The sequence below is a fragment of the Magallana gigas genome, chromosome 7 (genome assembly GCF_963853765.1).
Source record: "Magallana gigas chromosome 7, xbMagGiga1.1, whole genome shotgun sequence".
NCBI lineage: Eukaryota > Metazoa > Mollusca > Bivalvia > Ostreida > Ostreidae > Magallana > Magallana gigas.
The window spans coordinates 42,506,464-42,534,005 of record NC_088859.1 but is presented as its reverse complement, the minus strand read 5'-3'; the positions used below and the strand labels follow the sequence as shown (position 1 = coordinate 42,534,005).

The following is a 27,542-nucleotide window of genomic DNA, read 5'->3' as shown; positions in this document are numbered from 1 at the left end:
CGCCACAATATACATTTGTTCTGCTAGTGTTGTGTTTTTAAAGTACTTTGACAAACCTATTAGCCAGAAACTGAACTCATTAAGATTATCTAACTGTTTTCAGACATTGTAAAATATAAATCAATTTCACTATCATTTAATGATGTTCTTGAACCAGCACTGTACAATGTAGGTTTATTGATTTTCTGTTCAATATTTCTCAGGATTGGCAACTAGTGCCTTGAACAAATAAGAGAAATGCAGAGAATTTGTAAATATTTTTTTCTTTATTTCATTTTTTCCACTGTATTGTGTAAAAAATACATATACATTGAATTTCTGACACTCGATAAAATGTGAGCCAATAATACTGAAGGACATTGGATTTTACCAACTTTTGGTCTGCTTTCACAGAATATCACAGAAAATACCAAAAAAAATAGTTTGATGATGTTTTTTTTTCTCCATATACCAGGTATACATGTATATCAAAATGAAGTTTTATGAAAGTAGACCAATCTATTGTGGGAGTAAGGAGGAAATGCTGCAACTATTTAACACTGAAAATATCACAGACAATACACACTGGTCATAAGTGGACTTGGAATTAAAATTCACTAACAATTAATAAATTAACAAAGAAATGAGATAACAAATGCACCCGTGACTGATCAAAGTCAATACATGTATTGAAACAATTAAGATTCAGTGTTCAACATTTTTGAGCTCTGCAAAGGCCTGATCTTGCTATTTCTAGAGAACATTACCTCTATTAATGCCAATATTGACAACTTTTGAAAAAAAGCGAAATAAAAATTGCCTTTTGGCCTAATAAAAATATAAATAAATCTCTCAATATTGATCTGTATTTTATAATACTGATGGGATTGTAACACTATAAACTGGAATTGTTTGCTGCAACTCTAACAGGGGAATGGGAAAAACTTTATATATACACCACATCTAGGGGAAAATGATTAGCAAAAATATTTTTCTTTCCTTCATGATCAAGTCAACTTGCCACTCGCACTTCAAACAGTTAGGTAAAACTACCATTCCATGAACAACATGATTGATAAAATGTGACGAGAAAACTATGAATAAATTCCATTCACTTTATAATGAAGTTATGGACTTCAAACACATTCTCAATAAATAGATGATTAAATGAAAAGGCAAAAATTCAGTCTCTGACCATCTAAAACATGATCAGAATAAATACCCCATTGCTGATGATTACAAAATTACGGTACACATGGAGACTCACTCCTCTTTCTTATTAAATTTTTGGACTAGGAATATTTTCAAGGTCAAATAAGTTATCTACATCAAAAGCATCCCCAATGTCATCAAAGCCATTCATGGCCCAGGGGTGTTCTGCATCAGTGTGGTCCTCTGGGGCAGGGGAGGGGGCTATAGGTGTATTTAGACCACTTTTGTTATGTTCTGGGTCAGACTTTAAACTGCCTGACAGGTTCAAGCTTTGATCCCACCACTGAGGAACTTCTATGTGATGTCCATTTATGGTTAAATCTAAAGGATCGTTTGTCACAAAGTCAATGGGAGACTGATCGTTGGAAAGTTCTGTTTGGGAGAAGAGATCCTCGATTGTGAAATCGTCTGAATTGCACTCAGAAGAAGGTGGACTCATGGCTACCATAGGAGCAGAGTCACAGCTGTCATTGGAATCTAACAAGTCTTCTGTTTTCACTCTAACACCTCCAATTTCTATATCTTGATTCAAAATGGAGGTCCAGTTAAAATCACCTTTCAGATGATCCTGATCCTCGTGGTTTCCAAAATGAACAAGGCCTTCTTTCTTTCCTGCTTTTGAGCAGCTGGAAAAGTCATCCTCTTCCTCGCGTTTGATCTTTTTTGTTGGAGGAAGACAAGGTGTCTCCCGGCTGTTTCTCCTCTTCTTGAAGATTCCATTTTCAATCATGTCATTGTATTCTGGATTGATTCTCCAGAAACCTCCTTTTCCCGGTTCATCCTTACGACGTGGAACTTTCTGGAAACACTTGTTCAGAGACAAGTTATGGCGGATGGAATTCTGAAATAGTAATGGATTTCTATATAGATTTCCAACAAAACTTCATCAGAATTACAAATACCGAATCACTTGATAACCATAAAGAGTGTTTTATCACTAAAGCTTATCTTTTTTTTGTGGAATGCCACTTCAAGTTGATAGACATTCAAATGATATCTCGCCTCTTGAATGTTAAGAGCTATCAAGATTCAAATACCAACCTGCCAGCTTGGGTCAGCCAGTCTGTAGTACATAAAGTTGTCAGTAATCCAGTTGTAAATCGCTGACAATGTGATTTTACTCTTTTTGGTTTCCTTCATGGCCATGCAGATGAGTGTAGCATAGCTGTATGGAGGTTTCACGTAAGGATTTGTCTTATAGTCTATGGAATCCCCATTTAAACTTGAAGGAGGGGCTGGATCCCCTAGATGAAATTTTGGCTCAATTTTACACTGAGGAGGAGCACATGAGACATTCAGAACGTGGTTGGGGTTCACTTTCATATTTTTGTTGTTGTCTACATTGAAGTAGTTGTTGCATGGCCCTGGGCTAGGGGGAGGAGTTGGTGATGTTATTTTCATGATGTTGAGGTTTTGCAGCCAATTGAGACTTGTAAGGCTGTCGTCCAGGTTGATGCCTCCATTGCTGCAGGTATCCAGAGGGTACTTGTTCATCCAGTTCTGACGAAACCTGGCCGCAAGGTGATCACGTGTGAGAATCGGCATCTTCTTTGCCCCCTGACCCTGGTGACGATTCACCGCGTAAATTTGTGGGTACTTCGTCTTGACGGTTTAAGTTGAACCAGAAATGAAAAGTTTTATCCTAAAAGAAAATATTATAATCAAACAAAAATGTCATGCATATATATTTCATAGTACAAGGTCAAACTCTTGAAGTTTGCAACAGCAAAATAAAAAAAAATTGTTCTTACCTTGCAAGAATTTAGTAAAATAAATTTGGAAGGAAAAAATCAAATCCTTATCAAAATAATTAACTAATTTTTGTAATCTATTCCTAAAGAAAAATAAGGTGTTTGCTCATGAACCCAACAATCACATATGCTAGATTCAAGTTCGGGCCACTATTTATTAAGTTACATTTAATATGTGAATATATAAGTATAGACTTGCTTTTAAAAGGGCGTCAAGAGACCTAATTTGCATATGAATAAATATGATCAAGTATTCACCGGTCACTCTTTAGAACTACACGTGTAACCGAAAACATTAAAGGAGGTTTTCATGTCATGATAGAACAATTAATGCCAAACAATAATTAAATGATAATTAAGAGAGACAGTGTTACCTTGATCTCCGCACAGCCTCTAACAGTCCAACAGGTTAATTAACTGTTTCCCGCTAACCGGCACCGCTGAGGCTTGTTCAAGCTTGTCAAAATCCAATGCACATCTACAGTTATCAAAGTGAACGCCGTCAACTTCTTTTCCCGTAATTCATTGCATTTTTTTTTTGAGAGATATGAAATGTTTGAATGTTTTAACTGAAATGGTGATATTTACATGTGCGTTTACAGATGAATATATTAGCTTGGCTGAACGACTAGGCAACAACACACACAGACATAAATATTTTGGCTTGTAACGATTGGTCTGACTGTTATTGTGTATTCCGTCTATGGTTGCGAGTGTAAACATGTTAGAGCAAACGTGGATAAAACGGCGCGTTTGATTGGCTGAATGAAAAGTTTATTACCAGATTTCGCGGGATATTTCATGAACACACACGTGTAAATAAAGTTGATAAAAAGGTATTTATTAAAATTGAAAAAGTTAATAAATTATCAGGTCGTTAGTCTTTACATATATATAAATTTAATTTACTCGAGCCTATGCAATTCAAGTATATAGTACGTTGATACCTAGCCATTTCGGTATACTTGAATTGGATCGATTTTGTACTAAATGATAAAACAATTTTTAAAGATATCAGTATTTGGTCTCGAGCATATATCGAATTAATTATCGTGATCGTGAACATTGTGAACACATGTATGTTACCTTCGATATATTCACAATTCGATATTTTGTGTTATGTACATTTTAACGAAACAAATTACTTAAATCGGAAAAAAATTATCAGGCTTGTTTAGCCCGCTCAACATGATTCCCTATATAGTAAAACCTTTCTGCATTTTCGCAAGCGCTCACGAGCGCCCATCGCAACTAAAGGTATTAACTGTATTGATATACATGTATATTGGTAATGTTAACCCATTTGTCATATGGTCAAGATATGCATGCAAGTTTCTAGTTTGTCATATATTTTCAACATAATTTACCTTTAGTAAATATGCAACTGTTTTATTACAGCCTAAGAAAAACAAACTCGAATTACATATAAATTTTACTTTAACCTTTATTTGATAAGTAACACCATTGGTTAACACACAATAATTAAAATTAAAGGCCATATAAGCCTTTCATCCTCAAATGTACAATTACATTTAATAAATGATTTATAAACAAAAACGATAAAAAGAATATTTGCAATATAAATGATCAAGAGAAATAATCAAAACTATATATATGAGTATAAATTAATAGTTCCCCAGCATTTTAACCACAATGTCATAATTAAAATACCACTTTTTAGATGCTCCAATGTGTTCCCACTACAAGACTGAAAGTTGTCAGAGTTTTAAGAGATTCTGTTGTATTTTAATAATAAAATTAAAATACACATACTACAATTTTTAAACTTTATAAAGGTAATAAAAAAAATACCGAGAACTACTGAAGTCATCAAGGTTAAACTGAAAACTATAGAATTTCTTATTTTCATTTTTTATACTGCAATACTGAGATAAAGAGGTGGATTTCTGATATATCAATAAAAAATAAATTTCATCATAGAAATAATTCATAGAAAAAAATAAATGCATAACAAAAAAATGTAAGTGGTTTTGATTGACACACGCCAAAAAAAAAAAAGAAAAGAAAAACCCAAGGGAGATAATCATCACAATATAAATGTAAGTATTCAATGGGTTAAAAATCCTAACATAGATATACATGTAGTAAAGCTACTACCAATTTCAGGCATCTTTACACTCGCATAAATTTTCAAAAAAATAAATAAAAGGAATACTTTTATGATGAGAAAAAAACAACAATACACTATTTCTTTCACATGCAATAATTAGTTGAGATATGATAATACTCTGAATTTTTTAATGTTCATAGAACTTTATTTTTAATGTATTGTATTGTTTAATAGTCTTCAGCAATAAAGCTTATAGACATTCAAAACAATTGAGATATACATATTATTAAAAACAGGTAATGTGTTGATTTTATTTCAATCGTAAAATATATGTAGTTTTGCATGGATTGGTAAATAAAAAGTTACTAACAGCATATTTCATGGGATCAATAAATAATAAATAAATAATAACAAAATAAATAAGTTACATTACTCTATGGTTTCTTCACAACAACTGCCTCCATACAATGGAAGAGGTTTGATAGGTTTTCAGTTTGGTTTTATTGATAATATGTTGTACATGTATATGCATCATATATGACAATTTAATAGTAGTACATGTAGCTTCAAAGCAATACAACTATATCCCTCAAGTCAGCATAAACTTCACAGCAGAAAAAAGAACCCTCATAAATGTAAAAGTAGGTAATGTAAAAATAACAGACTTAATACATGTACTTCAAAAATTCAAAGATAAAGAAAAAATAATATTGGTCATAGCAGCAATATTGTAACATGATTTTGGAATTCCAATGTAAAATCGATAACAGAGAACCGAAGCATACAGCATGTAAATCCCCGCAAGATCTGTCCATCACACACCTATAATCCTCACACAAAGGCGGAGTATTGGTACCAGTCATGTGACCATATCACAGCCATATATGGAATGATTGCAGCACAGTTTACTTTAAGTCAGGAGGGTGTCTAAAACAAAAATAAAAAATGGGATTGTTTTTTTATTATCATGCAAAGTATACTTTTTAAGAAAATCAGCAAGATATCAATTATTTGTACATTTACAATGGACACAAACACCTTTCTAAATCCTACTCTATCATGTCATAATTAAATCTTTTAGACTACATCAAGTGTTTGAGAATGAACTGTGATGGGTGATTAATGCCTAATTATCAGGGGAGTGAATTGTCTGCTGGCATTTGACAATACCTGACAAATGACGCAAAGCAGATTATCAGTCATGCATGAGTGCTTCATTGATTGATTTATACATGATTGAACGCCCCCTGTCACTCCCATAACAAACAATCAACACAATCTACCCATCAATTAATTACTTTGTAAAAGAGAGAATTTTCTAGAGAGGACTGATTAGAACAGAAGTTGGTTCTGTAGGGGTGTAGAGATTTACATATTCAAAACATAGAGTAAGACTTGAACCTTGACCTACTGCTTGTCTTTGCTTTGTGTCTCCACGGATTTCTGTTCAGGCTGTGGTGAGCTGGGGTTTGAATTCTCCTTCTCCTGAAAAAAATATCAATTCATTATTTTATTTTTCTTGTACTAAGAAGCTTTCCATAGTTGAAGGTCTGTTTACAAGTAGTACATTTATATATAACATTATCAATCAAAAGTGACACAATTCTTATATACATAATATATTGAAATTCTCAACTGTAAACCTAAATATTTAGAAAGTTAGACATTTTTATTTCTTAATATAAAATATACTGGAAGAAGAAGTAAAATTTCTACATTCTAAAACTGTTCTAGCTTCTACATATGATTTAGAATTGTCTAATTTACATGTATAGGTAAAAGAATTTTGGCTACAGTCAGCTATTATAGATTACATATTTGACTATAAGAAAAGTAAGACAACAAAAAGTGAAGGGAACACACAAAAGTCAAGATTATGGTTAAATCCAACAAAGTATTGAGCACACAACAAAACTCATAATTCTGTGATAGTTTTTAAAACTTGTATTTTATTTAAACTTCAATGTATAGATTACGACAATATTGATACACCCTGTAAATATTTCCATCAATCAAAAAAACAAAGAATTAATCATCAAGTCTGACATTTCTAACGATAGTGCAGGTAAACTTTTAGTAGGAATCAGGAAATACCTTAGTTAAACCTTAAAATAGCTTGAATCAGACTTCTATGTTATCAACTTTTTTGTAAACTTTAATTCAAATCAAAAGTGGTTGTGAGATTCTCCAAATTTTGAAGGTTATTCAGATTTGAAGATTATAAATTGATTAAAGATCTTTTTTTTTGTGCCAACCATGACAGCTAAAAGCTGTTGTATTCAAAGTTACAACCCTAAAGACAGTGACCTAAAACTTTTCCTTGTAAGTTTTAATGCCAAGCACTAACTTTGTAAAAAAGAAACAGTTACCAACTTGAATTTTTCTCTCATGGAACTACTAGCAATATCATTCAAAACAAGAATAGAATTCCTGGGTCCCCCGCCGGTCAAGCAGTATACTAGTATCGACCAAGGCTGATTTAGGAACTTGACCAAGGTATTAGAGGTATAAACATTTGGTATAAATTTCATGTAAATCCGTCAAAATTTGTAGGCATGAGAACGCTTACAAGGTCAATTTTTGGATAAAACGGAGTCATTATTGTGGTCAAAGTCCTATAACTCCAACAAAAGGTATCAACCAATGCCGATTTTCGAACTTGACCAAAGTATTAGTGGTATAAACATTTGGTATAAATTTAATGAAAATCCGTCAAAATTTGTAGGCATGAGAGCGCTTACAAGGTCAATTTTTGGATAAAATGGAGTCATTATTGTGGTCAAAGTCCCATAACTCCAACAAAAAGTATCGACCAATGCTGATTTTCAAACTTGACCAAGGTAATAGTGGTATAAACATTTGGTATAAATTTAATGAAAATCCGTCAAAATTTGTAGGCATGAGAGCGCTTACAAAAAAGTGTGACGGACAGACACACGGACGCACGCCCGGCATTTCTATGTCCCCGCTCTGCTTTGCGGTGGGGGACAATTAAAATTTGAATTTTTTATGAAGACCTACTACATTTTGTGCAATTAACTTTACAGTATTAAGTGCTACAGAGAGCACAGTGTGCTACATTAGCTGTGCTGTACCTGGGTGCTGGAGGAAGGAGAGTTAAACTGCTCAGTGAGGTTAGCTTTAACAGCACCAGCAGACTTGGTCTGAGACTTTACCGGTTTGAGAACCTCTTTGTAGGCGTTGACAGGATGGCTGGGGGAGGGAGAGGATGGGGGAGGGGCATCATCCTCCTGGATTTGCATGTGGTATTTGTAGGTTTTCTCAGTGCTGGCCATGGTGCCTGTCAAAGAAATTATTGATCATGTTACCACGTAATAAAACAATTCTATCACTCTGAGAAACTTCATTCACTGACATCTAGGCCTGCGGCCTGCATACCAGAACTAAGGCTGAATGTGCGTCCCTTCACAGAATCCTTTGGAGGGGGTGACCACCAGTTTAACAGAGAACTAACCAAAGGCACCTGTCTGAGAAGGCCCTGAAAGATAGATATTCAAACATTTCGAAACTTTACTGGATTTTTAAAATAAAAAGTTGAATTAGCTAAGCATTATGTGGTGCAGTTGACATTGCTCAAACTTTAAATTGATGAATATACAATTAATTCTAGGTACATGTACGCTAGTGGCCTACCTCTTGCATTAATTTTTCATCCATTTCCTTGTGTAGTTCCTTGTTGGCCTCTTCAATTCCCTTCTGAACCTTTTCAGATAATTTTTCCAAGAACTGAAAAATATCAATAGATAAATGCACTCTAATTAGATACTTTTTTAAGCCAAAAATAAACTCTCTAATTTTCCTCTATGTAAAACTCTTTTATGTATAAGATTCTAAACATGTATACATCATAAAATCAGAGGACATAATTGAACAGGGAACACAATTTTGATTATGTTACTATTTTTAATGTACAAGTATTTAATGACATGCATATTTCAGTTAAAAGATCAAATCTACCAAGTATGAAATTGATTTAGAGAAATGATAACAAGGTAGAAATGTTATTCTGACTGACCTTTGATGACTCCTCAATTTCTTTCCCAACAGAATAGACAAGACCTATCAACTCCTCCAGGTCTGTGTCATCTGTTATCAGTCCAAACTTCACACAGCCAATGTTCTCATCATTGAAACCTACACAGAAATCAAAATCAATGAATGAATGCAAGGAAGTTTTTGCCACTTAGACCATGGCATAGTCAAATGTCATGGGTTTTGTGACCATTCTACACAAAATGGACTAACTGGTAAGATGGGCACAAAACCCATGACTTGCTACATGAGACCATGGATCTGCAACTTTACAAGCTAAAGGGAAGTAACTCAAACTTGATAAAATGTCTTAATTTCTACTGTAAATACTTTAACCAATTTTTTTGTACGTGAATATTTACCCAGTGAGAAAGCTGTGTCTTTGGAGTGAAGCCGCTTCACTAGCTCTGTATTGATATTGTTAATATCCCGCTTGGCATTGTCTGGTAGATCTGTCATCCTCTCTCTCCATTCTTCTGGCATATATCTGTAAATTTCATCCATCAACATAAATTAATCTACAGGTATATGAACTACTAGGCATAATGACTTGTATACTTGATCTGTTATTTTTTAACATGACATTTTTGCATACATACTGCACAACCCCTAATCCAGCCCAACTGGGCATCTCTACAATACGGAGATTGTCCTGAGCTTCAACAACTGCACAAAATCTGTCCCTCTGTAGAACTGTGGCATCTAATATTGCCTGTAAAGTGATCAAATTCCATATTGAGCTGACAAGTACCCATTAAACAAGTTGTTACACTAATGTTCTCTGAGTAAACATCATACTTACTATCTGCTTTTTCAAATTCTCTCCAAATTTTTCAATATCTTCAATGACTGTTCCTTTCACTGATAAGAATGGGAACACATAGTTATCAATTGACAATTTCTATGCATGTACTGATAATTTGGTTATAAAACATGTCATTCCTCACATTGATTTTTTTTACAATACAACAACAAACCTCCCCTGCACAATTAAATTACACTATAGAATACACAAATGTACCGGTACTTGTATTTCTAAAATATCTTTTTCAGAATCGATCACCAACTACAGGTAACTTAACATATAAGTTGTTGTATACATGTACTTTTGGGTAAAAAAAACAATACTTGTCTTTTGCTTTCAAAGCACAGTACCTTAAATTTATGAACATTCATTAGCCCTGTTTACTTTGGGAGCAAGATTGAAAAATACCTTGTGCTGTGTCAAGGGGAGAGAACTTGATGCAACTTCCTTCATTCTCCACATCAATCAGTTCAATGTCCACACTGGAATTCTCGTAAAATAAGGTATCACAGAGCTGCAAATGTATGGGGAATATCAATGTTTGAGCCATTGATCAACTCCATCTGATTCAACTAGAGGTACTGTGAGCAAGCTCACAATTGATACCCCCCGCTAAGATAAAAATCATAATGCGTGTATTTTTCCAATTATAGAAAATATTGGATGAATCTATTTCACAGTCTATTTCTCTAAATAACAACTGCTCTATTTTTTTAAAACTGTTGGTCATAAGCAATATTTGTGTGAAGTAAAAACATTCAATGCTTCTCCATAAGAAAGATAATGACTAGACACGAATTTTGCACTTTTTCTGCCAGTGACCTTGCCCAAATGACCTTGGGTCAAGGTCATGACACACCCTTTCGTCCTAAGCAATATTTGTGTTAAGTTAGAACATTCAATGCTTCTCCATAAGAAAGATAATGACCGGACACGAATTTTGCACTATTTTTCCCAACGACCTTGACCTTATCCAAATGACCTTGGATCAAGGTCATGACACATCCTAAGGTCATAAGCAATATTTGTGTGAATTATGAACTTCCAATGTTTCTCCATACGAAAGATATGGGCCGGACAAAAATTTTGCACTTTTTCTGCCAGTGACCTTGACCTTGCCCGAGTGACCTTGGGTCAAGGTCATGACACACGCTTAGGTCATAAGCAATCTTTGTGTGAAGTAAGAACTTCCAATGTTTCTCCATACGAAAAATATGGACCGGACACGAATTTTTGTATTTTTTCTGCCAGTGACCTTGACCTTGCCCGAATGACCTTGGGGCAAGGTCATGACACACCCTTAGGTCATAAGCAATCGTTGTATGAAGTAAGAACTTCCAATGTTACTCAATAAGAAAGATATGGGCCGGACACGAATTTTGTATTTTTTCTGCCAGTGACCTTGACCTTGCCCGAATGACCTTGGGTCAAGATCATGACACACCCTTAGGTCATAAGCAATCTTTGTGTGAAGTAAGAACTTCCAATGTTTCTTCATACGAAAGATATGGACCGGACACGAATTTTTGTATTTTTCTGCCAGTGACCTTGACCTTGCCCGAATGACCTTGGGTCAAGGTCATGACACACCCTTAGGTCATAAGCAATCTTTGTGTGAAGTAAGAACTTCCAATGTTTCTCCATAAGAAAGATATGGACCGGACACGATTGCACAGACAGACGGACGGACAGACGGACGGACAGACTGACGGACAGACGGACGGACAGACGGACGGACAGACGGACAGGGTGATTCCTATATACCCCCCCAAACTTTGTTTGCGGGGGGTATAATGACTGATGGATAACTTCATAAGCACTTACCCACGTGTTGAGAGCATTATAGTATGTCTTCAACTTGTCTTTTTCTTCTATATCCTCTTGTGGAGACACAGGTGAATATGGAGCAATCTCTACAGCTGAAAATCAAATTAACGTTATTTTTGACAATTTTCTCTTTTCAATTTAAATGCACGGTGATGAAGAGTAAACAGATGATTTTACTTTTAGAAACTGAACATTTTTTAATCAGAATGAATTCCGAAAAAATTATAAAAAGAGACTAGATATTTAGCAGCAGAATATATTTAGCTCTGTACACAAGCAAAAGAGAGAAATTTCACAGGAAGGATTAAATACGTCATACATTTACTTACCACCTGTGCTGTTATCTTCTACATATTTGAACACAATGGTAGGACTAGCCATCTTGAACACAAACTAAATGAATATGGAAAAGAAAGACATGAGGAGCTGATACATCATAGTCCCTCATTATCATCTGTCAAAAGTAACCCTTTTTTTGCACCTACCAGAGCATCAATAGCAACAAATATCATCTCTTTGATGGTTTTTGCTTCAGATTCCTCTTTCTTTTCTTCTCCCTAAATGTAAAATGACAAACTTTAAAATACAAATACCGGTAATAAAAAAAGTCTTATACTGATAATTTAAAATTGGTTTTAATGAACGTGTTATTTGCATTTTATTTAAAAGACACTACAGGCAATGACATACATCAACACTGTATATGTACAAACTTGATCTCATAACCATACAAAATAAATTCAAATATCACCTAATGTATAACTCATTTAGCTTATAAACACATTTAAAAACACTTACAATTTTCTGAATTGTAGGAATTTTTTCAAGTATTTCATGCATCTTCTCTGCCTAAAAAAGATACAAAAAATTGAAATATTTGATTAAAAAAAACCCTGAATATATAAGATTCAATCACCTGTTAAAGCATGGCCAAATATTTGGACAAAACATTTACCAAATTACAGCAGTGTTTGATTCTATCCACAATCCCATCATGCCCCAGGCTCTGGAGAACAATCCACAAGGGCAGACAATTCAGTTTAAGTTGTGGGTTGAATGTGCTTAGACCTGCTGCCAACTCTAGGGCTGGGTCGGAACTCTTGTACAGAGTCTATCACACGGTTAAGGCCATAAAATATCAGCATGAGAGTTTAAATTGAATACAGCAAACCCATTATTCTTGATCTTATTGGGTCTATTCAATTTAATATTTTCAAATAAACACCCACCAGTGCAAATCTTTGAGGTACCGGTAGTTGACAATGAAGCAATTTTCATCTGATAACATCAAACAATTAAATAATGCTTAAAGGCCGAACATTTTTACCGGGTGGTAAATCTCAGGTGAGGGCGGGGCTTAATTTCTAGAGGAGTGAAAGCCTCCGGGGCTTGCAGTCTACCTGCGGTCGTGAACGCTGCTAATCACTATACACAGGAAGCAAATTAATACACAGGAAATAAATAATTAGTCAGAATTGGTCTTAAGTTGAATATGTTATTGTTCTAATGACCATACGAAGCGATTTTTGCGTCGTCCGAATTTTCTCAAAGCACACGTGTGTAAAGTATAAATGAAAAAAATTCAGTAAATTAATTCTGCTTTAAAAATATAAGTCGGTACATTGTGTTTAGCCCTTCACATTGTTTAGGAAGGTAATTTTAATAAATATAATCGTATAAGAAAACCATACGATCAGTTGGAATGTGGAATGCAAAGGCAGCCATTACACAGTGACAATTAATGGAGTTCGTTTTCCATGGAGTGACGTTTTCGTGCAACAAGTTCCAGTTTGAGTGTATTACCAGTAAATACAGCTTTAGTAGCTCAGAAGAGTGTATGTGCTTTGGAGCTGCTCATGCATCTTCGTAGAATTGATTAGATCACATGCATTCAACATGTTTGAAATATAAATTGCGTATTTTCAATTACTGAATAATTATTTTTCATAAACAATGTTAATACTGGTAGTGTTAAAAACTCAATTTTCAATCCCCCTTTTAATACGACATAGATATATGAGATATTAAAGATAACGTTGTTAATTGCTAGTAAACAGAAATCCGCGGACCTGGCAAGATCACGCTCGGACAATCACATCAATCAAACTGGGTGCTATTGTTTCAAACTTGATTGACAAGCGGCATCTTTTTGAAGTTTGTACAGGTAAAAAAGGGGTGTTTGTAAAATGTTCGGCCTTTAAGTATGTAGAAATATCCTAGTAACATGTAAGAAATGCATATATATATATTGATCAAAGTACAAGTTTTATATATGCGAGTAAACAGGGACTGGTCTTCTCTGTTTTAAAGTAATTTATGTACCGTTTCTGCACATAAGGATACAATAAAAGGAAGCCCTGGGATCCCGATCCATTTACCCAGGCGGAGTGTCATGCTGTCCCCCGAGGTGGCTGGCTCCACTGAGTTTGGAATGGACACTGTTGCCAGTAAGGCGAGATTGTTTCTGTCACAACAAAAAATATCACTACAGGTACATGAACATGTCACACTTCATCAATCTCTCTTTATCGTACAAATACAGTCAAACTTCGTTATCTCAAACTATATGGGACTGTTTAAAAAACTTTGAGATATACAAGTATTTAAGATATCGAGGTTTAAATACTTAAAAAAATGAGTGGTTTGGACTTGCAAATCACTTCGACATATACTTTGTATTCAAGATATCAGTGTTCAAGATGCTGAAGTTCAACTGGACAAAGAAATAAACTACCAGTAAAATGTACCATAAAAGGCTTACCCTTCTACATGGAGCCAGATCTTGTGGTTTTTACAGATTTTCCTTAGTTCATCCAGGTGATCAACAGATCCCAGGTGTGGAGAACCTGTTAACGTAACACCAAATATCTCACTCTGTTTGAACTTAAATGTACTGGATGAATACATACAATGTCACAGATTTAGTAGCAACCTTTGTAAATAATTTTTGTGTTTAATTAGATAGTCTCTAGTTGATGACAATCTTTTCACCAGAAGATTTGTTCACTTCTGCATCAAGATTACTGATGTTAGTAAGTTTCAAGCTCATGAGGATTTACGCATGGCTGTTAATCAGAAAATGCAGGAAATGTATTGAATGGTGACCGTCACGTAAAACTGTATAGACTGTAATATGAAAGGAGTACCTGCAAATCCCACTAATAAAACTGGAGTTTTGGCTGCAGAAACATCATCCTGAATCAATTTCTCCAACATCCCAACATCCTGTCATATAACATTTATTAAAACTTTAACTTTACATCTAGAATTTCCTCTAATGTCATTATATCATTTGAGAGATGTAGACTTTTCAATAAAAAATAGACAATCTCTTACCATAATACTGGTCGTGCCATTGACAGTTGAGCATGGAACATTACAAATAGAAGACAAGGGTAATCCCAACTGAAAATAATACGAAATGCTTCTCACTACTTAACAACAAAGATAATGATTCATTTTGAGATTTTTTCCTACATGTAATTTTTTAAACTTTACTTTTTATGGTAAATTACAGAAATCTTGTTGAAATAACATGTATATAACTGTATGATTAGTACAAATATTTACCTGTAAGCACAGGTAGTTGCTGAGTCCTGGCATGGCCGCAGAGCTGATGTAGATGACCGGGGGTCGGGAGTAGAGGGCTTCGAACCCCTCCACCGGGTACTTGGGGTACTTCTGATACAGAGCCATCCTACAGATCTTCACCAGGCCATCTTTGTGTTCCTCGTGATAAAATGGAGAGGAGTCTGGAAATCTGCCCAAAAACCGTCACAACACTGTTAGCTTTTAGAAAACATACTGGTAATAATATAATGACTCTGTATGCTTCTACTTGGCAGTTGATGTATTTCATTAAATATCTAATTTAAACACTTTTATCATCTTCTTTAATTCAGTTAAAATCAGTCCAAAATACACATCTCATCTTAAGATGATATATACTGTGGAATCATCAGTTTTCGTGGGGGCCAATTTTCGTGGATTCCTGAAATTTTATAGGTTCGTTGGGACGTAATTTCGTGTATTTTCTTATACCTACAAAACGAAATATGACTTTATAACCCTAATATATTATTCGTGGAGGATGTTAATTCGTGGATCAGAGGTACCAACGAAATCCACGAAAATTGAGCCACCACGAAATCTAATGATTCCACAGTATTCTATACATTGTAAAAACTACATGTACACATGCCCTTGTTTTATAGTCAAGAATTCTCTATGCAAAGATGTTCTAATTCATGGCACTAAATACCTGAATAATCTTGACAGCCAAAGCTGACAGTCTTGTGTGATTTTGGATGTAAACTTCTTCAGATTATCCTCATCTAGAGTGGATACATAGGCCGCTAGACTGTGTCCAGTGAGGGCTGCTTTACTGTGGGAGTCAAGGATCTGTAACTTGTTCAGTCTGTAAAAAAAATAAAAATGCAAATTAGCCCTGCATTAAAAAACCAACTTTCACCAACTCAATCTTAAAAGGGAGAACTAACTGCTACAGTCTCGAAATAAGCAAAATATTGGCAGGTTTTTTTTAATGTAAACATTTGTAGAAAAGGGCATAAATTCGACAGTTTTGATAACAATGATAACATGCAAGAAAATAAAGGAAATTCTGTCATTATACAACGAAACAAATGTACAATAATTAAACCTTTTTTGAATTCCAACTGACACAATACTGATTTGCTCATCACTGTCTTAGCCATTAGCACATGAATTTTATCTTTATTACCTGATTATTTTTACAGAGGTTATGATGTACTTTAAAAAAAAGACTACATGTACATTCATCTACCATTCATAAGTTTAATTCAGCACTTGTCCATGGAACCAATGGGATTATCAACAACCCATAAACTTACTGTGTCCTCCTCCTGTACTCTTCATCATCTTCATCTTCCTCTTCTTCATCATCATCCTCTTCATCATCATCATTATCATCACCACTTTCCTCTCCTTCTTGTCCTTCTGCTTCATTGTCTTCTTCTTCCTCTTCCTCAGGAAGTTCATCTCCCATCAGTATCAGATCTTCCACAGATTTCATTATTGACACCATTTCCTGACCACTACATGAATTCAAAGAATTAAAAATAAAATGCTTGAGATGTGTACTTTGAAATTAACATTATGGATAGGTATTAAAAGATACCTACCCTCCTTTGAGGGCCTCTGGAATGTGTGCGGTTTGCTTTTCTTTTAGTCTTGCTTTTCTTTCATCTTCCATTTGCCTATGAAACAAGTTTATATTATTGCAGATACGTTGCTATAAAATTTTCTTATTTTACCCCATTAAAAAAAAAACAAGAAAATTTGATTACTGTACAAATTCTGCAACAAAGCTGTGAAGATATATTTTGGATTCTTTTCTGCATTTTCAGTGGGTTTTTTTTAATTACATAATCTGGTTAAAAATCTTTCAAACTTTATTGAAAATGTATTTTATCTTACTTATTCATTCTGTCAAGCATATCAGTGTTCACTTTTATTTGTGCTTCTAACTCCTTCATCATGGGGCTCATGAACATCTAAAATTGTACAAAGCAAAATAAAAGCTGTTACGGTATTAATACATGTATTTCAATTCAGTGCACACTGAGAAAGGTACTTATTGATAGTCCAAGACAAATAATAATCATAAAGTTATTAGTCTCAAATCAGATACAAAGGTGTACAGGTTTATATGATGCATATATTGAGACATTCATTTAAAAGTTTGCCTGTTTACTGCATTGTACAAACTGATACTAAACGTAAGGCAGTTAAATAGATACCACTGGGTTTGTTTATTTCATTATTTTTTACAATGTGTGGATTTCAAGTTTCATTGTTAAAAATTGTCAGATCAGAATGATGGGGTTGCAAATCAAGGCTACTGAAATATAAAGTCAGGGCAAAATATTCTCTAATCATGAGGCTCAATAGATGGAATGTTCTATCGTTAAAATGACAGATGTCCTACGGACCCAGTTTAATGATAGAATTCGTCCCATATACTTGCTTCGTAGCAAATAAAAAAATTATATAACACTGTATATAATCTAAATTTTCATATGATTGGTTTCAAATACCTACCATGTTGCTCTTTTATAATCCCATTTTACCACATTAACTGTGTTCCAACGAAATCACTGCCACTTTTAAGATCACGTTTGAAAATTAGATGTTTACGGTCGCGATGTTAATGATAAAATCTGGGGCGCCTGTAAAGTGCGAAACGAAATCGAAACGAAACGAAACGAAACGAAATCAAATGAAACGAAACGAAACCAATCGAAACGAAACGAAACCAATCGAAACGAAACGAAATCAAACGAAACGAAACCAAAAATCGAAACGAAACGAAACGGAAATTAAACAAAACTAATATCAATTTTGACTACATAAAAGTGAAAATAAATTCATTGAAATAAATTTTTGAACCATAAAATATAACTACCTGTATGTTTCAGATTACCGCTGTAAATTTTTAAGCCGTTTATATGAAATTTGCAAAAATTATATAATTATGTAAATAAGCGATGTACATTCCTATACCCTTTAATGTTTCTAATTTGTTTCATTTAATGATATTCAGACGTTTTGAGAGAGAGAGAGAGAGAGAGAGAGAGAGAGAGAGAGAGAGAGAGAGATGCCTCAAAACTTATCAGCAACATCACATAGCAAAGTATATACGCAAGTTTTGGAAGAGAGAGATAGAGATATGATGATGACACTGAAGGGGACATTCTAACAACAATTTTCTTTCTATCGATTTGAAATATTGTAAAAATAGAACGATCGAATACAATGTAATTTATAGCATACTGGTTGGTTACCAGTTTCTAACATATAATAAGAATTGTTGTAATATGTATAGCATGAATTTGGACGTCGTAATTTGACAAAATTAAAGTGCAATATAAAGAGGTTTTTTTTTTTACCTTAAATCAAACATGATCTCCTCTTTCTCTCCCTTTCACACGCACGCACAATGTATTTGAATCATTTTACAATATTTCATATCGATATAAAAAAGATCGTGTAGTTGGAATGTCTCCGTAAATACTGTAAACGCACTATATTTAGGGTGTACAATATTTGCCGGAATATAATTTTTCAACAAGTTAGCATGGGTTTGATTAACCGCATTTCTGAATTTACCTTTTTATCTACTTATATATTTTACATTTGGCAATGTACTTGATTTTGCGGACGCCGTTTTCCGCCAAAAACGCAAAATAGAATACATAGCCAAAGGGGTGAAGACAGTTTTATAATACGTTTACAGTATAATCATCTTTATATTGCAAGTTAATTTTGTCAAATTACGACGTCTAAATTCATGCTATACATAATACAACAATTCTTATTATATGTTAGAAACTGGTAACCAACCAGTATGCTCTAAATCACATTGTATTCGATCGTTTTGTTTTTACAATATTTCAAATCGACAGAAAGAAAATTGATGTTAGAATGTCCCCTTCAGTATCATCATCATATCTCTCTCTCTCTCTCTCTCTCTCTCTCTCTCTCTCTCTCTCTCTCTCTCTCTCTCAAAACGTCTGAATATCATTTTTATCATTTAATGAAACAAATTAGAAACATTAAAAGGTATACCAATGTACATCACTTATTTACATAATTATATATTTTTTGCAAATTTCGGATAATCGGCTTAAAAATTTACAGCGCCAATCTGAAACATACAGGTAGTTATATTTATGGTTCAAAAATTTATTTCAATGAATTTATTTTCACTTTTATGTAGTCAAAATTGATATTAGTTTTGTTTAATTTCCGTTTCGTTTCGTTTCGATTTTTGGTTTCGTTTCGTTTGATTTCGTTTCGTTTCGATTGATTTCGTTTCGTTTCGATTGGTTTCGTTTCGTTTGATTTCGTTTCGTTTCGTTTCGATTTCGTTTCGCACTTTACAGGCGCCCTAAAATCTGAGACATTTTGAATGCAATTTCTGACAAAATGGCAGGCAAATTCAAACGTGTATATTAACAAAATGCCTTGATACAACCCATTAAATGGATATTTTGTGAAATTAATTACATTTGCCTGTTCAAAAGGTTTGTAATGTATAAAGATATGTTTTTCCCATTCAGACTTCTTTAAACAGACTTAAAAAAGACACAAAGCAGATCTGCTTCACGGTTGCAAGTATATGGGACAAATTCTTACTATTCTTTCTATACTCTGTCCCGAGTTTTTGCTTCCATCACTTTTCGCTTGATATTTTGATAATAATAAATACCTTTGTGCTCAAACTACGTTCATCCATTAATGTGAAAAATGTCCAGATTATCTGTTTTGAAACGCCCCATTACCGCTTCAAGTTTCAATACACATCCCAAAATAGAAAGTCTATGGGGATTTTGCATTGCATCAGCCATTAATAAGCCTGGATGATATGTTGAAAAATTACTCGAGGTGTCCTGAGTACTTCCGAATGGAGAAGAGATGTAAACATTTTCCATCATAAATCTCCATAAGAAATTTGTTTTTGTTCCTGTTAACTTTTATGAGTGAAAAGGGTCAATTTGTACATGAAGATATTTTGGATATTTTCCATATAATCAATTTCAATTGTACTTCTTTCACAGGTATGTGTATTTTTATTAAAAATTATCATAAAGTGATGGAAGCAATAACTTGGGACAGACTATAGGGGCTCAACTGAGTTTGTATATGTACATAGGTTGGATATACACTGCAATTAGTTTTGTTTATATGGACTGAGGTAATTTAAAACATGTGTTCATTAGTAAAACATCTGACCAGAAATGCATAGACCCCTGACTGGATTCCTAATCCAGTCATTTATATTTCAATTCCTCATTTCCAGTATTATCAGATTATATAAAATTGTCTTTGATTAATTGGCATGGGACAATGTGTAATAACATTGTACTAGGTCCTTGTGTTTCAACAACTTGAAAAACACAATACAGGACTTTTCGGTTGATATTTCGTATACCTTAAGGATATAGATCTAGCGTATTAATATTCAAGTGCTGTCATGTTATTGCTTGAAGCTGTCATAGCAAAGGATACTGTCAATGTACTTACGGAATTCATTTGCATCTGCGCATCAGGATCAAACTGAGCAAATGACACCTTTTTTGGTTGCTTAGGTTTCTCTTCTTCTGGCTCATAACGCTCAATTTGAGGTGTCTGTGATGGCTGCATCACTCCTGCAGGAGCACCTGACGATTTAGCAAACATCGACGCCATGTTTCCAAGTACACGCTGGCAAGCAATGTCGTAAAATTAACTTTCGGATTCAGGATGCGTTTTATTAACGAATAAATTGTGATTTAAAATGCTTAGAATTTATTAGAACGTTGTATAAAAGCCACTGACATTGATTTGTTATTAAATAATACATCTTTCAACAAGGTAAACTCGCCACGACATCATTAACGACAACCATATGCGGGTCGTTTGTTTGGAAGGAAAATGTTGCAAAATAGTTTTCGTAGATGAGAAAAGTTTTTACCACATGTGAGTTATTTGCTGTGTTATTTTTATGCAGATATCGTTCAATATATTGAAACAGACAAGTGGAGGTTTTCTTGCTTGGCAGAGAGGGATAGCTGACAAGGTTAACACGTATGCATGGTGCAGCTACTATTTCATCCCCCCAGGCATCAATTTGATATAACGCAAATTTTCTTATTGTAGTCATTTTCTTAATTGTTTATTGTATTTTTGCATCCTGCTCTACTCTCCTCTTTTGGAAAAAATCCTGGTTATGGTGCTGATTTTCATACTGATCTAGGCTGCAATGTTACATTTTAAATTGGTCATTTTCATTTTTTGCAACAATAGCCCAAAGTCATTGTGAGATTTTTAGCTTTTTGAATATTAATGTATATTATAAATCAAATTATATGAAATATAATATGTTTTACAGTTCAACTGTTAGGGCTTACGCAGCACATAATTGTATGCAGGTACATAAGTATTATTTTGTTAATTAAATAATACTTATTTAACTGCATGCCTGCAAAACATTATTGTAGTTTTAAAGATTGACAGCGTGAAAAAGACTGAATAAAAAATACAGTTGAACTTCAATATCTCGAGCACTGATATCTTAAATACATTGGATAATATGTCAAAGTGATCTGCAAGTTCCAACCACTTAATTATTTTAAAAATATTTTACCCTCAATATTTCGAATACTAGGATATCGCGAAATTTTTAAACAGTCCCATATCTATATAGTCGAGATAACAAAGTTTGACTGTATATTAACTTTTTCATGGGTTTTTTTTTCAATCAAAATTTATAATTTTATGCTCCAGAATATATACTGTAGAAGCACACATTTTCGTTGGGTCAAAATTTCGTTGTTTTTAAACCAAATAAGATTTCGTTGGCATTTAATTTCGTCATATTGTAATCTCATTGTAATCATCAATACTTAGGTTAAAAATCCTTCATGATTTTAATTTCATTGATTTATACTGCCAACGAAAATAACGAAATTAAATCCTCAACAAATATTTCTGCTCCTACAGTATACAATACAGTGAGTTTTTTATTGAATGAAGAGAATTTGGTTACCGGTAATTATTAGTGGTCACTGGCTATTCTGATACAAAGTTGTTCATTGATTGTATAAACAATGTTCAATGCAGAGTTTCCCCCCTGATTATGATGTTGGAGTTCAATAACTATAACATTTTATTTTTGTGTTTAGTTTTCCTCTTATTTAACACTCCCTTATGAATAAAGTATGAGATGTAAAATATTAAATTACCTTAAAGTGCATGATTTTCTTAAAAGCTTTTTTACTAAGATTCTTGCAAGAACATGAAATGAGAAGATCTATGTAATTTACTGGAAATTGTGGGTCCAATTCTGACAGAAAATTACCGTAAATAAAAGGAGCAAAAGTTTTAATTTTCTCTTTGTCCAGTAATTATCATTGCTTGCAGGCTTTTCATGCTGACGAGCTGCGTCCAGCTATTAAGATGCATCAGGTCAAAACACATTAAAATGAAGCAATCTGATAAGTGATGTTCTCAAATATTGACCACCATAATCATTTACTGAAATGATCAGCTGTTGATAATTTTTGTTTGACCTTATCACAGGTGTTGGTAATGCCCCAATTTACACTGTCATCAGCTGTCATTGGCTAAACAATACTTCTGGTAGACTGGTACAGATGGGATAACATGTCTTAACCTTGCTATGACAGTTATAGTCAACCATTTATGAGGCAGAAAGGTTACTCATTATTTGTAGTACTTTGTTGGTAGAAAATAAGAGTTTTAAGTTCTCTTACCGAGTTGAAACATTATGGTGGTCAGGATTCAAGTTTTTTAATCAGAAGTATTTATAAATATCCTTTGAGGGAGCAGGATTGATTGGAAGAACCTAAAAGAGTTTGGCATGTGGCAATACTTGTGAATGCTTGTACTATACTATATCTACAGGAACTGTTGTTAACAAAATGGTGTTAATAGATACATTTTTCACAATTTATCATTAATGCAGTGGGAAATTCCTTCATTATTTGCATTAAAATGAACATTTATTGTTGTAAGATTTTATTTTATTTTGTATGTGGTGTGTACCTTAATCAAAGTTTCAATACTCTTATTTTACAGAACTGAGGAGAAAGTCTGTTGAATAAGAAGAACAATCATGCCAGTGGAAATAATGGAACCCGTAAATCTCACACGATCCATCTTCATCTGCAACCTTTTCAGTTTCTTTTTCGCAGCCAGCAAGTCATGTTTACTACCATTCCTGACAATTTACTTGCGATTTCTGGGATTAACAGCAACACAGACTGGCATTATAATTGGTGCAAAAACATTTTCTACTTTCATTTTTGCTCCACTATGGTCCAAGTGTGCAATTCAGTGTCGGAAAAGAAAACTTGTTTTAATGATAGCCTTGTTCATGATGGCTGTTACATATTTGCCACTGACACTACTGACTGGTCTAAGTCCATCAGTGGAAAGCTGTGATTCCCATGTTACACAGCAGAACTCCCCTCCCTTGCTGACCACACAAGCACCTGTCTATGTGAACAGAACGCATCACTTGCCAGATTTCAGCCCCACCTCACAGCCACCCAAACTTAATGTGTCAGCATCACCCACCACGATTCAAGCATCAAGTACGGTTCCAACAAAAGAAATTAAGAATGATGATGATGATTTACTTAAAGCTGTGAAGGAAATTTTGATGAAAGTTGGATTGCCTAAAGAAAAAGTACAACCTCTATCAGTTGAAGACATCGTTCAAAAGTATATATTAATATCTGAGGACGAAAGTCTTATGTCAACATTAAATTCTATGCTCACTAAGACTGACAAAATTATTTTGAAGGATTTCTTGACCAGAAATGGAGTGTCGGTTAGAAGAAAAAGAGATTTATCACTGAAGGACATGAAAGAGACATTTTTACTAAAACTACATGAAAAAATGGAACAAGCTAAACAGAATCTGTTCACTGTTGTGCTTGTAATACTGATTGTGGGAGAGGCCTTCTGTTCTCCTGTTGAAAAAATTGCAGATGATTCATGGTTTGAATTTTTGGAACAAATTGATGACATGGAAAAGTATGGAAAACACAGAATATGGAGCTCTCTGGCATACATTGTCTTCCCTGTGATAGTGACGCTGGTTGTTGACAACACCACTTGTTTGTTTGATCTAAAGGTCTACCCATTTATGTTTCATTTTTATGCATTTGGATTTCTTCTTGGAATTACATTTCTGATCGGTTTCTTTTATCCTGTTCCCAGTGCCCCCAAGTCTAAATACAAGAGTAAGTTAGGGGCTGCCACAGTGAGGGTCTGCTGTACTTGTGGTGGCCTGCTGTACGTGTTAACTTTAGTCATAATGGGCTTCATTTTCTCCTCCTACAGCAACTTTTTGTTTTGGTTGATTCAGGATTTAAATGGTAAAGAAATCACCATGGGAGTGTGCATTCTTGTGGCAAGTCTTTCTGAGCTGGTGGTTCTCGTTTTCAGTTCCCGTTTGGTCAAAGTATTTGGAAATGGTGGGATGATCAGTGTCTCTTTGCTCTGCCTGGCTGGTCGTCTGCTGTATTATTCCTACCTCTGGACGCCATGGGCTGTGCTTCCTGCCGAAGTCTTCCATGCCGTAACCCACACCATGATGTGGTTTGTTGTGTTGAGTAACAAAGCATTCAGAGTTAGTCCAACCATTGACAGGGCTATTAGGTCCCTTCTGTCTTCCGCTTATTTTGGTGTGGGATTCGGAGTTGGCAGCATAATATCCGGAATTATGTATGACCAGTATGGCCTTAGTATATTATTCAGAGGACTCTCAATTCTGTCTATTGGTTGGTGTCCCGTCTTCTTTCTACTGCAGAGATGCTGTCAGCCAAGAGAAGACAATGAGATTAAATATAGCCGTCTGCTTCAGTCTGATGATCACTCGGATGATGATATGGAAGATGATTGGCTGGAGCATGCCCTCAAGGACAAGTAAAATCACATGCCCTCAATATAAAGTAGAATCTCATGTTCAAGAAGACAAATAGAATCTTGTGTTTTTTAAGAGGATTGTTATAGCCAACTTCATAGTTTATTGTTCTAAATCTCAAATATTTTTTGATGAGAATGTTAATGATGAGTTATTTATATTAAGTGTTGATTTTGCTGTTATAGCACACTTCCAACAAAATATTTATGGTTGTTACAACTAATGTAGATTGATTATGCTTCCACACCTTTTTCTTGCTTTAATCATTGAATAGATTTATATGATATTTATAATTAGGATTTACCAGTAAAATGAGTTTACTTGTAACCAAAGATTTGTTGATTTAACGGGGATTACTCTGCTTCAATTGATATTCCTTGATTTTTGTTTATTTGGGGATGTGTCTTTGTAAAAAGTATTTTGGTTTTCTGTCATTTACTGTGTACAGGTAAATATTTGCCCCCATTTTATTATCTCCCCTTTCGCCCTCATTTTCAGCGTGCAAATTAAAGACTGGACAAATTCCAATGTCTGAAATTCCTTCACTTCAATTATTTTTTTACACAACTGTGTCTGAGTAAATTCAAGATGGGGCAAAACTTTTTGCAAGCGTAAAAGGGCAAAAATTACGCGGGGCAAAAATAACCCTGTATACAGTATTGTTTTTCATTATCAGTTTTGTTTGTTCAAGAAGAACTTTGTTTCAGCTGGAATGTTCGAAATTTTAAATATTCGTGAAACCAAGGTACAGATTTTAAAAGTAATGGACAGTCAAAAAATCTTTCTTTATCTGGTACTGAAACATGCCTATGATTTGAATAGCCATTGATTCTAAAAGAGAAATCCTTTTTTCCCAAAGCTCAATTATCATCAAGATCAATGAAATCCATTTCTGATAAATTTTTTGGTTTGCCAAAATTCATTTCCTTTGATTAGCACACTTGTTATTATTTTGATTGTGCCTTAAAATAGCAAGTGTCTTCCTTCACATATACATGTAATTTGGTGCTCCATGAATTGGTAACAATTTTGTATTACAATGTTTATGATTCATGATGTATGTATAGGTGTATACTGAAGTATCTATTAATATATCTTTTGTATCTTACTTATGTTTGTCATCAAAGTTAACCCTAAAAATGATGGAAAAAGAAAACTCATTCACTTTAAAAATTTCCTTCATTTATTTTTAGTTGTAGACATTCCATCACTTAATCTTTGGTGAAACCATGCAATTTCTAATACTATTTATCTGTTGAAACATTGAATTTAGTGTAGGTTAAGTTACCAGATTTATTTGCTTGTTTCTGATCATTGAAACTTTACTGATATCAGCTTTATTCTGCAGTTTGTTTTATACACATATTGAAATCCATTATGCCATAATATTACAAATCTAGCTTCCAAAGGTTTTTCGTTGTTATGGGTACATTTTTGATCCAAACAAATCGAGATTTTCTCTTTACACATTTTGTGAAATCCATTATATCCAATAATTTATGATTGTACAATTATTTTTTTATTGATATAAAGTGTTTATGTCTTGAACATCAGCATTTCCCAGCATTATATCTGTACATGCTCAGAGCTTCCAATTGTGAACTTGTTTGTACTGATGCTTCCTTCCTCTAATGCTCATCTCTTCAATGTGCAATTATGTTTTATGGTGTACATACATTGTAAAAATTTACAATTAATATTGGTTAAAAATCTCAGTATATACATGTATACATTCCACTTTTACTTTTGTTTTATTTTGGTTTCAAGTAATTTGGTTGTGTATTTTTGGGTATTATGTACATAAAATCTCTTTTTTGTTTATAATTATACAGATGGACCATTCCTCTTGTTAACGATCTCTTCATGCATTCATTTTCTGGTGTTGGTTTGTTTATACTTTGTTACAAAGAATTATCATTATTTTTTTTTAATCATATTGGTTTTCTAATTAGTTACAGATTGAAATAAAGCATTTAATGTTGTTGAGCATTATTTATTTAGATGTCATTTCTCTTTCATTTTCATTAACTCATTCTTTAACTTATTTATTTCATTAAAACATTACAGTTATTAAATGGCCCCAACTGAATTGGAAATTCTTGCTAGAGGACAAATATGGTTAGATGCTTAAGTTCAGATGAAACAAAGCATCACAAAAGTGAAAATTTATGTACTTCTATTTATTTATCAAACAAGAAACAAAACCATTAGATACAAACTATTTGTACATTTTGAAAAGTATCTATCATCAGTGTGCTTGTCAAATCTTTGACTACAAAGATGGATGATTCATCATCCTTTTTTAATGAGGCCCATGGGCCACATCACTCATCTGAACAACAGTTTATCTATTTTGAAATTTTTAAT

The 27,542-nt window shown here is 33.9% G+C and overlaps 3 protein-coding genes across 16 annotated transcripts; 1 reads left to right on the top strand and 2 right to left on the bottom strand.

The window, feature by feature from the left end:
* Positions 1-246: 246 nt before the first annotated feature.
* On the bottom strand, positions 247-3,609 carry LOC105340746 (forkhead box protein J1-B). Of its 2 annotated transcripts, none has more exons than XM_011446932.4 (3): positions 3,317-3,609; positions 2,233-2,833; positions 247-2,032 (listed from the first exon to the last, which is right to left on the bottom strand). In XM_011446932.4, exons 2-3 carry the CDS (start codon positions 2,734-2,736, stop codon positions 1,259-1,261), a joined length of 1,278 nt encoding a protein of 425 aa, XP_011445234.1. In that variant the 5' UTR covers positions 2,737-2,833; positions 3,317-3,609; the 3' UTR covers positions 247-1,258. The 2 variants fall into 2 exon arrangements, with proteins under 2 accessions (XP_011445234.1, XP_011445235.1); XM_011446933.4 differs by lacking the exon at positions 3,317-3,609 and adding an exon at positions 2,943-3,099.
* Positions 3,610-4,366: 757 nt separating this feature from the next.
* On the bottom strand, positions 4,367-20,964 carry LOC105340747 (putative pyridoxal-dependent decarboxylase domain-containing protein 2). 12 transcript variants are annotated; one of them, XM_011446936.4, is made up of 25 exons: positions 20,765-20,964; positions 17,156-17,232; positions 16,861-16,935; positions 16,570-16,773; positions 15,960-16,115; positions 15,269-15,458; positions 15,035-15,103; positions 14,845-14,923; positions 14,460-14,544; positions 14,042-14,162; positions 12,654-12,809; positions 12,497-12,547; positions 12,184-12,255; positions 12,028-12,091; positions 11,696-11,790; positions 10,280-10,385; positions 9,869-9,927; positions 9,666-9,778; positions 9,429-9,553; positions 9,050-9,168; positions 8,668-8,760; positions 8,413-8,512; positions 8,109-8,314; positions 6,415-6,498; positions 4,367-5,940 (listed from the first exon to the last, which is right to left on the bottom strand). In XM_011446936.4, the coding sequence occupies exons 1-24, from the start codon at positions 20,927-20,929 to the stop codon at positions 6,421-6,423; spliced, it is 2,658 nt and encodes an 885-aa protein (XP_011445238.3). In that variant the 5' UTR covers positions 20,930-20,964; the 3' UTR covers positions 4,367-5,940; positions 6,415-6,420. The 12 variants fall into 12 exon arrangements, with proteins under 12 accessions (XP_011445238.3, XP_019927936.3, XP_011445236.3 ...); XM_020072377.3 differs by having other exon boundaries at positions 6,421-6,498; XM_011446934.4 differs by having other exon boundaries at positions 6,425-6,498.
* Positions 20,965-21,045: 81 nt separating this feature from the next.
* On the top strand, positions 21,046-27,157 carry LOC105340748 (major facilitator superfamily domain-containing protein 6-like protein B). 2 transcript variants are annotated; one of them, XM_011446940.4, is made up of 2 exons: positions 21,046-21,199; positions 23,321-27,157. In XM_011446940.4, the coding sequence occupies exon 2, from the start codon at positions 23,358-23,360 to the stop codon at positions 25,179-25,181; it is 1,824 nt and encodes a 607-aa protein (XP_011445242.3). In that variant the 5' UTR covers positions 21,046-21,199; positions 23,321-23,357; the 3' UTR covers positions 25,182-27,157. The 2 variants fall into 2 exon arrangements, with proteins under 2 accessions (XP_011445242.3, XP_034314922.2); XM_034459031.2 differs by having other exon boundaries at positions 21,102-21,316.
* Positions 27,158-27,542: the final 385 nt, after the last annotated feature.

What these genes read in the sequence shown, in the direction of transcription:
- LOC105340746 (XM_011446932.4), bottom strand. Translation starts at nt 2,736, where the DNA reads ATGCCGATTCTCACACGTGATCACCTTGCGGCCAGGTTTCGTCAGAAC. An exon ending in TGGCTGACCCAAGCTGGCAG is followed by an intron (nt 2,033 to 2,232) that starts GTTGGTATTTGA and finishes TTACTATTTCAG; the next exon opens with AATTCCATCCGCCATAACTT.
- LOC105340747 (XM_011446934.4), bottom strand. Translation starts at nt 20,929, where the DNA reads ATGGCGTCGATGTTTGCTAAATCGTCAGGTGCTCCTGCAGGAGTGATG. An exon ending in TCAAACACTGCTGTAATTTG is followed by an intron (nt 12,548 to 12,653) that starts GTAAATGTTTTG and finishes TATCTTTTTTAG; the next exon opens with GCAGAGAAGATGCATGAAAT. An exon ending in TCCCCTTGACACAGCACAAG is followed by an intron (nt 9,928 to 10,279) that starts GTATTTTTCAAT and finishes CATTCTTATCAG; the next exon opens with TGAAAGGAACAGTCATTGAA.
- LOC105340748 (XM_011446940.4), top strand. Translation starts at nt 23,358, where the DNA reads ATGCCAGTGGAAATAATGGAACCCGTAAATCTCACACGATCCATCTTC.